This window comes from Dendrobium catenatum, unplaced genomic scaffold (assembly GCF_001605985.2).
Source record: "Dendrobium catenatum unplaced genomic scaffold, ASM160598v2 fragScaff_scaffold_186, whole genome shotgun sequence".
Taxonomy (NCBI): Eukaryota; Viridiplantae; Streptophyta; class Magnoliopsida; order Asparagales; family Orchidaceae; genus Dendrobium; species Dendrobium catenatum.
This window is the reverse complement of record NW_021318648.1, coordinates 337,215-348,868: the sequence shown is the minus strand read 5'-3', so window position 1 is coordinate 348,868 and position 11,654 is coordinate 337,215. Positions and strand designations below refer to the sequence as shown.

General features: G+C 35.7%; 1 protein-coding gene across 2 annotated transcripts in view; it reads right to left on the bottom strand.

Moving 5' to 3' along the window:
* Nucleotides 1-2,699: 2,699 nt before the first annotated feature.
* The window catches only part of LOC110096281 (uncharacterized protein At1g03900), a 14,158-nt gene continuing 5,203 nt past the window's right edge, over nucleotides 2,700-11,654 (bottom strand). For both annotated transcript variants that reach the window (XM_020822146.2, XM_020822145.2), the window contains exons 3-4: nucleotides 5,470-5,745; nucleotides 2,700-3,154 (exon numbers count right to left, since the gene is read on the bottom strand). In XM_020822146.2, the coding sequence (XP_020677805.1) occupies nucleotides 3,083-3,154; nucleotides 5,470-5,745 (348 nt within the window). In that variant the 3' untranslated portion in view covers nucleotides 2,700-3,082. The remainder of the gene's footprint in view (nucleotides 3,155-5,469; nucleotides 5,746-11,654) is intronic.

Below are 11,654 nucleotides of genomic sequence, written 5' to 3'. Positions count from 1 at the left end.
TTCATCTCCTAAGTATTTCCACACATCTATTGAAATATCATCAGGTCCAACAGCTTTTTCACCGTTCATTTTATGTAAAGCCTCTCTAACTTTAGTTTTATTAATACACAGATAAAAACAACAATCTTTATTTTCATTTAGGGTGCTAAGGTCTCTACAGTCACTATTATTTTCATAATCTTCATTAAAAAATTTAACAAAATATCTCATTCACCTTTGTTGAATACTATCTTCTAAAAAAAAGTAAATTTTGATATTCATTCATAATACACTTCACTTGAACTAAATCCTTACTACTCTTATATCTTTGTTTGTCTAACTTATACATATATATTTCTCCCTCCTTAGTATCTAATCTATTATATAAATCACTAAAAGTTAAGGTCTTTGTATCGTATATTGCTTTTTTAAATTCCTTACGAGATTCTTTATATCTTTTTTAATTATTAGAGTTTTTACAACTAATTAAATAATTATAACAAATCTTCTTATTTTTAATCTTTTCTTGCGCATTTGGATTCCACCACAAACTATTTTTACTATTAGGAGTTTTTCCCTTTGATACCCCAAGCACGTCTTTTGCAATATTACTAATATCACAAGCCACTTTTTTTCACATAATATTAGTATCCTCATACACAGAAAAAATCTTAAGATCTAAAATCTTACTCTCAAAACTATTTTTGTTAATATTCTTTAAATGCCTGATCTAATTCTATAATATTATTTTACTTTATTTTTTATTTTCTGTCCTTTTATCTTAAAGTCTAAAACTAAGAATCGATGTTAGGTACATAAATTTTCACTTGGAATAATTTTATAATCTTTGCAATCTAAACGATCGAATTTTCTTATAAGAAAATAATCAATTCGAGTTATAATATATCCATTTTTATAAGTAATGAGATGCTCATTCCTTTTCTTAAATAAGATATTAAGAATTAAACAATCATAAGCTAAATAAAAATCTAATATGATCTTGCCACCTTCATTTATCGTTCCAAACCCATGACCACCAATGAATGCTTTTAAAATCATCTACCTATCTATCAACATGTCCATTTAAATCTCCTATAATAAGAACTATTTCTTCAAGAGGTATCTTTTGTATTAATTCTTCTAAGTCATTCAAAAAATTTAATTTTGAACTCATATCCAAACCTACTTGAGGAGCATAAGCATTTATAATATTAACAATCTTAGCATCAACAACAATCTTTAAAGTTATAATTCTATCTCCAATCCTATTAATTTTTATAACATTATCCTTCAAACTCTTATCTATAATAACACATACACTATTTCTAATACTCCTACCCGAATAATAAAATTTAAATCTTAAACTATCAATCTCCTTAGCATTCTCTCCAACCAATTTAGTTTCTTAAATGCACAAAATATTTAACTTTTAATGAATCATAATATCTATTAATTTCATTTATTTTTCTATAAGGGAACCTATATTCCAAGTTACTATCCTAATTTTAGTTTTATGGACTAACTTTTTTGCTCATATCCATCTTTGATATGGGAACCCTTGCATATTTAACACTGCACCTAGGCACCGGTGCAGCAGCTCTTGCATACTTGTCATTGTATTCAAGCTATACATCGCGTCGCTTTCAGGGGACGCCCTAGCATTAACACAATTTCTTAAAGGATTCATGTCATTATTATTCGACAAGTTTTACACTTGCTGTCGACTACCTAATGCAACCCTCAACTTTTCTCATCCAAAACTTGGGATATGGCAACGGCAGTGTTTATCAACTATCAATGAACAATTTTCTTTTATGTTATCAACTATCAATAACTGTATGTGCCAATCGAATGAGAAATTATTCTGTGCGGAGTCTGAATGAGAACAATCGTTTGGATTATTAGTATACGCACTATGTATAAATAATATATACACTAATTTCATACACACTATATACAAATATTTACACATTATATATACTCACAAATCTTAATGATTCTTCCCGTCTGAACTACGCACAGAATAATTTCTCCAATAGACCAAGCATAATTTTTTTGCAAAATCTAGACCACCATTCCAAAAGCCTTAAATTTTTTGTCTAAACACTACTTCACTGCAACATTACTTGGGCATGTGTAGAATCATTTTTTATTTTTGTTTTTCGTTATAAAGAATAATTACTCGATTTATTTTTTATGTTTTTATTTTAAAAAATATGTTTATATTTTAAAATAGTGAAAATAATATTTTTGATATATTTTTAAGATGTTAACATTTATTTCCAAAATGAAAACTACTCCACCCACTTCTGCCAACTCCAAGAGCCGCTGCCACTATCCCCTCACTCCCCACCAACAACCATCCGCTGGCAACTGACCGCACCTATCTACAAAACATTATTATGTGCGGATGCCGGACGGGTCCAGAGACCAACCAGAATGCATCACGTCACTTTTTAACTCTATACCGCTCGGTACAGATTGACGTGGCGCGTTCGGATTGGTCTCCGAACCGTCTGGCGTCAGCACAAAAGAATCTCTCCCTATCTACACCCTTCACCACCACCTATTACCACCACATCTAGCTGCAACTATTGATGACCATTGTCGATGGCTACCACTAACCCCCCATTATGTTCTTCTACAATATCTGCTAAAACAAAAACAACACAAGTTTTGAATACTAAACACAAACTGGCAGTAAGAGTACAAACGAACACTTGAAACGGTAAGATTTTGCCATCTGCATCCATTATAAAACCAATTCAATATTTCGCTTTTTTTGGTTTTTTTTCATTACCAAGACATTCAGATTGGAAAGAAGACAAGACATAAATCATTATAAAAAAAGCAAAAGAAGCACAAATGCATAGTTATATTACTGGTCATTCGAACAATAGAAGGATGCAGATTTCTAGCATCGCATTCCAATCCATTAAGTTAAAGAGAAAGTCATCATGACATGAAAAGCTTCCAAGCACGTCTGGCACATCTGCGATTCACACTGAATGCCAAAGAATCGGCTCTGTATACTATTACTGCTCATTTGCTTCTCTTTATAGGTACAATAACTTTGGCGATTAGCGATTACGTATTAATGAGCTCAAAATGCTGCCCATCCTGATGATGTTGTACTCGTTGGATGCACGGTTGAATTGGTAGATGGCAAACTTCTCTGCAAGTCGCCAAGAAATGAAATGGTAATGTTCATTAGTGTTTCAATATGAAGATTATGATTAAGAACATTAAAGAAAGATTATGGTGGAAATTGATGAAAAAAGGACAAAGGTTTCGTTTGGGACGACTTTTTTAATGTTTTTTATAGCAAATTTTAATTTTAATTTTTATATTAAAAATTTGCTTCAAAAAGCAGTAAGAAAGCTGTCCTAAATGAAACCAAAATCTATAATTACCGCATTCTTTAGTTTATGCAAAGCGAGGAACTTATATTTTAACAGTAAAATTACAAGAAAAAAAAAGTAGTGCAAACTATAAAGTTGACCAAATGTTTCAATCACGTTTCCAGATTTTGTAGGTATGCAAAGCGTTAAATATTCTATGTAGAAGCCTGCTCAAAGAAGCGACTAATTATTCTGTACGGATATCAGCCGAAGAGAACAGTCCGGATTTGCCGCGTTTTTACTGTCATTTTGCTGCGCTTTTGAAAAATGGCAACAAATATTTATTATTTACTAAATAATTGAATATTTGTTGCGCTTTATTGAGTATTTGTAAAAGCACAACAACATGGCAGTAAAAATACATTCGTAATTGAATATTTGTTGTCCTTTTACTGTCCTTTTTCAAAACCGCAACAAAAGAGCAGTAAAAACGCAACAAATACGGACAATCCACTCCGTCTGGTGTCCGCACAAAATAATTTCTCCAAAGAAACTAGCGTACATCCAAAGAAGTCAGGAATCATACCCAACCTAATAATTTCAAATAATTGGATGCATTTATATAAAGTCTAAGATACCGTACACAATTCAACACGTCAAATACATTTACTTAATTATAAATAAAATAGTTGGATGGCACATATGATACATGCATCTAATTTAAATATTAAAAAAAAAGCTAGTAACTTGTTTTAAATTCGTTTTAATTCCTAGAGATTTAAGCAGCCACCATGTATGTAGTTACTCTCTCATCATCACCTGCGATCTCCATTGCCAAATTATTCAATCCCTCATGCATCATTGTCCCTAACATCGCCTGCAAAAACTCCACTTAATTTCATGTATTCTTTGCACACAGAACCTGTTATTCCATATCCTGGGTTCATTTCCTCTGAATCGACTGTGGCTCCTCCGTCCATTTACACATTCATGCTTGGCAGATGATCTCAATGAGGCCATTGACGGATAGCAATGCTTCTTGCTTTGTTTTGTACTCAATGCCCTTCCTCCCAACTAGCAATTTATCCCTTCCACACCAGTCCGGTGGATTGTGGTAGATCACTCTTGCCATAGATTTTTGCTCTGATGGCTCTTGTTACATCAATGGATGATTCTCCCAACTCCTCTCAAGTTCCTAGTATGATTTATGTGTTGTTCAATGGATCGTTCTTAGATTTTGATGAGAAAGTTTGAAGATTCAATATCAAATGGCATCAAAAGTATATCTAAGTATACTGCTAATCAATACACTTCGACTCATTGGAGAGGAAATTGTCGACTCTTCATAAATCATTAGATTTTACTATTGGTTGTAAATGTTCTTTCCATTGGCCCCTGATAGAGGATATTTGAAGTCTTTTCATAATCTAATGCTCTTGAGTTCCTTTTATATTGAATATTTGGATCCACAACATGTTCTTATCCTAAAACTGATAACTTTGGTTATATCTTTTATCTCCTTTTGCCCAATGTTGGTTGGCATTCCTCTTTTCAAAGCTCATTTGGTTAATCGGGATACCTTAATTTCTCTGTACTCAGCAATCCCCTGAGAACTGAAAATGTGATGACTTCTTTATCACGTTCCTCTATTACTCATGTTTTGCTCGAAATGGATTTTTACTCAAAAAGCACACTATAGAGATTTGAAACGTCACAGAGCATAATGGAAATAATCCCCAAGTTTTGCTTAAAATTTTACTCTCCTATTCTCCTTGTAAAGTTCAAGGGCATGAGGTTTCCTCTTGTTTTGGTCTTCATCCGGAATCAAAAAAAGAGCTCAAAGATTATTATGATTTTCCTTCATTTTCAGAGTTCAGTCAGGCTGTCATGCTTGAATTGAATTTTTACCTTCCTTCTTTCGATAAGATCCCCTCTCCACATCGCTCACTCTAAATATACTGAAAGGCTAATATATGTAATCACTATGGTTTCCTTAGCTATTTTTGGTGCCTAATTTGGGTAATGAGCTGCCTAAATAATTAACCAAGTTCCACCTTGAAACCTCTCATGAGTCCAAATGCAGGCACACTAGCATGTATTTAGAAAACTGGAAAAAATCAAATTAAAAAAAAAATAAAGGGTTTAGCACCTCCAACTGAGAAAGATCAGATAAAGGATCGGCAGAGCGCCTAGTTGATTCATTGGCCATGAGAGCACTGCTTCCAGAATGCATCTTAGTAACTGCAGGATCATTGGGTGGAGGAGGTAGTGGAGACCTCATCTTTCCACCTCCAGAAGGTGGTGGTGCAAGAAGTGCCCCTGGTTTTTTGGTGTTAGAGGCCGCTCCGGACATTCCAGCTGCTGAAAGCATGCCAGTGCCGCTAGAAGGTTTGCTCTTCACATTTATCCGGATAGTCTCACCTTCCTGGAAATCATCAAGAAGTAAAAAAATAGAGAGAATTTACGATGTCAAAGCAAGGAGGAATGATGTCTAAAACCAGAATATATATGTAAAAAGGAGAAAAAAAGAGAGAATTTAAGATATGAAAGCAAGGAGGAATGATGTCCAAAACCAGAATCTTTATATATATAGGAGATTAGGACTTCAAAGAGATGGCACACGAGAAAGTTAAAAATAAAAAAAAATTAGCCGTTAAAAAGTTTCAGAATCATATAAAATAAACTCAATTTTTAAACTTAGGTCATGCTTACTTTATTCAAACTGTTAAAAAAACTGCCAACCCCACATGATGAGAAAATTTTTTGTTGTTGTTGTTCGTTGTACTTTACAAAAACTAACAAGTAATAACACAACCTTTTCTACTCAACGATAAACATTAAAGAACTTCAAACTACAATCATTTCCAATGCCTAATTGCTCAATTGGAGCAATCATAACTCAATTTCTAAACTTGCGTTATGCTTATTTGATTCAAACTGGTCCTTCACAAAAACTAGTTAAGTAATAACACTGCGCTATCTGTTCAATATAAACACTCGAGAACGTCAAACTGCACTCATTTCCAATGCCAACTTTCTAATTTTTTTATAAAGCTTAAACTAAAACTGGATAGAAGAATCAGGAATAATGTCTGACATTTACAATAGTTTGAAGAAAAGTGCACTGTGACCGATAAGATAAAATAGACAAAAAGCATTCTTGAGGACAACATGCATAAAAACATAATCAACCATACGAACTAAACTTCCATATAGAGGTTTCCATACAGAGGTTTGAAATAAATACATGAAAGCTATGAAACATGGGCACCTCTCAAAGGTAATCCGCAACTTCAGGGCATTTGGATACTCTGCACAGTTTTGAAAAAGCCTGGTCACATGTCAAGTTTAAATCTAAGGAGTAGTCGACATATACGTGGGGCCATAGGAACCTATATCTCCAAGAAATATTGCCCCATAGGAACCTATATCTCCAAGAAATTATTAAGGAGTAGGCCAGTGAAGATCTTCAATTCTCCTTTTCTCGTCACCTTGATTCCCCCTCATTGAAATGACACTGCCACCAATTTCATCTCTCTCACCTAGTATCATATTTCTTTAGTTGATCAGCTTCGATTAGAAGAAAACTAGGCCACAAAGTAGGGTACCTAGGTCTACAACTATATCTTTTTTCAAAATAAAAAACTTCTATATAAATGAAGACCTAAACCTAGAAACCAAGATGATTAAGCTGCCAATTGTAACTCATATTCAAAGGAAAACTAAATAATGTGAAGCAAAATAGTGGATTTCCCTAAAGCCCATGAGGGTTATACACAATTTTCTTTTATCAAGAGATACTAGAGGAACTTTGGACTTTGTTTTGGAGAATTTAAGAAATTTCATTAGATTTCTTTTAGTTTTAAGAAACCAAGATCCCAAAGGAGATGCTTGCTTGGATGATTTTAAAATACATGCATCTTGGAAATGCAAAGTAATTGAAATGCGTATATTTTAAAAAAGTATGAGTTGTTTAGTTTGATACAAAGTAAATACACTGAAATAGTTTTTTGTATTTATTAAAATGCATTTTAAATGCATTAAAATGCCATAAGGTCATGCTTAAGCAGAGACGTGAATGATAGCAACAACACTGGTGACAGGAGATGACGAGGGTGTGGCTACAACAGCTAGCATCAAGCAGAGGCAATTGCAGCATCGATTAGGGCGATGGTAATGGTCATAGTGAATGATGTGACAACAATGGGGAAAGCGATGACGATGGTGATGACTTCAACGATGAGGATAAGAAATTGGGCATCGGTGTTAGTGGCAGCAATGCCGACATCGGAATGTGTTGTTATGGGCTATGAAATTTCTTTGCACTTGGAATTTGCCTGAAATGGGAGAAAATTCAATATTCATAAAAAATGGCATTATGACTACTACAAATCTCTTATACAAATGCTTTATATTTTGCTTAAATCGAAGCAAACACCAAACAAAAATCAATCGTATTTCTTTTACTTTACATTATTAATATTTGCAATTACAAACCAAATAACCCCTAAAAAATTTACTTTCAAATATAAATTTTAATGGAAGATTGGAAACATTTACTGGGCACTAACGTTGGCACCCAACTCGGCCCCAACCAGCACTATTTGTTGCCTATCTAGGCCATGGGACACCCCTAACCCATTCGGGTTCATTATTGGGCTCTGACTAATTTTTTTGGGTATTTTTGGACCACCATAATCATTTATCAATATTCCAATATTCACACTTTTGGTCCTTAGCAACACCCTCTAAAACTAATTATGAGTAGAATAGAATGTTTGGACCAAATATTTGGGGAAATGTTTTACCAAAAAAGAGCGCCAATGATGCCAAAACTACCAAATACATAAAGTTGCAATTGATGGATTAGAACTTGGTTCATGGTCCAAAAGGGATCTCATATTACACCTTGAAATTTTTCTAAGGTTATAATTTCTAGCCTTAATTTTTTTTAATGGGATATTTTTGGATATGCAAATTTGGACGTACAAAATTTGAAGAAGCTAAAGGGTTATTGAATCACAATTTTCCATCAAATCAAGCATAATTTTAAGCACTCAAAAGCTTATTTGATGATTGCTAAAAAAATTTTTCAAGAACTAAACCGACTTCGATTAATGCAAACTTACAATCAAAATGGTAGAAAAACACATTTGATTTCAAGCATATTTGGGCCATAAGAAAGCTCAAATTAGATCAACCCAATTCAAGAGACAAATCAAGCCCCTTCTTCCTCCCTATTCATGCAAGTCAAACAGCTCAAGGGCAAGAAGTGTTAGCCAATCGTTGCCACTACCCTAGCTAGCATAAACAATCGATCTTAATCCACAAGCACTCTGACATCATGAGTGAGACTCCTCTGATCTTGTATACATTAGAAGTCATAGATTTTAATCATTTTATGCAAGTATCCCTCGTAGATCAAAATTTTCCAGAGCTCCTTTGACCTCTTAAGGCCTCTAATTCACAGGCTATTTAGGAGTTGGATTCCTCTGAAGAAGATGACTATCTCAACACAAAAAGGTGTCGTATCATTTTTGTTTCTTGACAACACCAAATTTGACCTCAAAACATGCCTATAATTATTGGAACGCTACATGGATCTAATTCAAAAGTCATTTGTGATGCTAGATTGCTCCTAAAGATATCTTTTATACCAAATTATGGCCTTATAATCTTTTTCAAAAGTAAATAAATTTGATTTTCGAATGTTCCTGAAAATATTCTAGCAATACAACGGTTCGAATTTCAATATGTTAAGTCCATTGGACACAAGGCATTGAGTGTTTAAAATAATATATTTTAGTTGTTAATTGGAGAAATCATGGGGAGCAATCATCATCGAACCACTATTATCAGCCCAACTTAAATGCCCGATCCTACCATAGCCTAAGTGGCCCTACTGGGTCAACATTGGTTGCTTTCCAATGTGAAGGAGGGTGAGACATGGGCCATCTATGTTCATGCCGATTTTGAAGATGCTAGTAAAAAAAGGCCAAAAAGCTCATCCCAAAATCCATAAATATATTTTAATTGTACACATCCTAAACATATGGAACCGAGGTGAAATTCTTGGATTGTAAAGAATTCTATAGTTTTGACTGCTACTTGAAGCATTAGTTAGTTGTCTCAAGTTTTCCCATCTAACTTTCTTCGCCACCTCTAGTTCATTTAATTCCACCTTTTTCTAAGAAAGGAATCGTCTTAACCACCACCAGTTGCACAATGACTCAAGGTCATTTGATTCCCCCTTCTTCCACAAAGTGGTCATCTTAATCACCCACTTTGTTCAATTTCCTCCTCTTATTCAAGGAAAAAGGTCATCTTAATCCTTTTGCAACATAATCAAAACTATGGCCTACAAACTCCCTTCACCACGACAACAAGAGACATAAACCAAAGTTTAGCTCTTCTATATAGTGCCAATGACCTCTTCAAATTTAAGCAAGGTCAACCCTCTATAATCTAAGACTAAAATTAGTGAAATGTGTTTCAACTAACCTAGGGCCCATGTCTTTTCCATTTTTGGGTTGTCATGTGAAAAATTGTGCATCATTTTTTGCATTATATTGTTTTATTGATTGTGTGTGGGATCTTCATTTAAAACTGTTAAATCTCAACCTTACGATCCCAAAGATATCAACGGCTGAGAACAGTAATCCGTGGGAAGACTACCTGGATAGCATTAATTCCTTCCATTGATTTAGGAATAATTGTAATCTCATTATTATAAGAGTTATTTGTTTCCTTATCAATACACCTTGTATAAATCTATAAATAGGGAGTAGATTGCATAATAAAATTAAAAGATTTTCACTCTCAAATTCTCTGTTTTGACATGGTATCAGAGCCGATCGAGAGGCCTTCATTGCTGAACGATCCAACCTTCTGACGCTGCAAGAGGCCGAAGCAGAAGTGCCAATTCTGCCCGTCGCTGCCGCAGACGGACGCCTCGACTCCGTCAGAACTATCGTCGAAGGAGCCTAGACGAACAGCCACGAGGGAAACGAAGGAGACGAAGGAGCGGTCATACCCGTCCGAAACTGTCCGTGCGGAAGACCCTTTCGAAGCCAATCGGAAGTCTGTCCCGATAGCTGAACGAGAACCCGATCCTACTCTTCCGCTCGATCGGTAGGAACCGCACAAAGTCCCGATCGCACGAGCTTCCTAGAAGAGCCCGATCGAAAGCAAGGACGGACACGGGGCAAGGTCGGGTTGGACTCGGCGGCGTGGATTCGACTGCTAGGGTGGAGTCAAACGGCGGCGTGGCAGCAGGCATTGGAGTTGGCCCGGAAGAGCGGCGGCCTGGTTAGGGCAGAAGTAGGTCACGGCCGGTTGTAGAGTCCGGCCAGACACCGGCTCCTGTTCCACCATCTCGGATATTGCCAACCCGACCTTCATCCGAGGCAGAGCCCGAACCCGTGCCCAGCCTTTGTTTTAAAGGCTCGGCTTGTGTGTTAAAAAAAAATCGACCTTTATTGTCGATTAGAAAAAAATTTTGGGAGCCTTCATTGTTGTCCAAAAATCAAATAAATAGTCTTCATTACTATTATTTGACTCAAAAATGCAAGAAATTAACTCTTCTTCAAACACTGACCAACTTGAGGATTCTATGGTGCACTTAGGGCGAGGTGACCTTCAAAGCATGCAACCTTCATATCGTCTAAATGGGAAGAACTACCTGAAATAGTCTCAATTTGTGAAGACCTACTTGAAGGGGAAAGGTAAAATACATCACCTCCTTGGAGAAGGACCAAAAGAAGGAGATCCCAAATTTGGGGCATGGGATGAAGCAGACTCCATGATTATGTCATGGATATGGAATTCCATGACTCCAGAAATTAGTGATACATTTATGTTCCTTTCGACGGCAAAGGACATATGGGATGCTACCAGACAAACCTACTTCAAAGCTCGTGATGCGGCCCAAATCTTTGAAGTTAAAGTCAATGTTGGAAGCACGAAGCAGGGGAGTAAGACCGTGACGGAGTATGCCACCATCCTACAAAATCTGTGGCAGGAACTTGATCACTATAGGTGCATAGAAACCAGATGTCCGAAAGATGCGGCGATCCTAAAGAACTTTATTGAAAAAGATAGAGTTTATGATTTTCTTGCAGGACTAAATGCAGAATTTGACCAAGTTAGAGTTTAGATCCTTGGCAAAGAGGAGACGCCATCACTCAACGAAACCATTTCTCTCATCCGCGCAGAAGAAAGTCGACGAGGAGTGATGTTAAAACCAAAGGTCGTTGAAAGCTCAGCAATGGTGATGAACAAAGAATCACCGTGGAAGGAGAGAGGTAAAGATTCTTCAAAATTCAAAGATAAAGA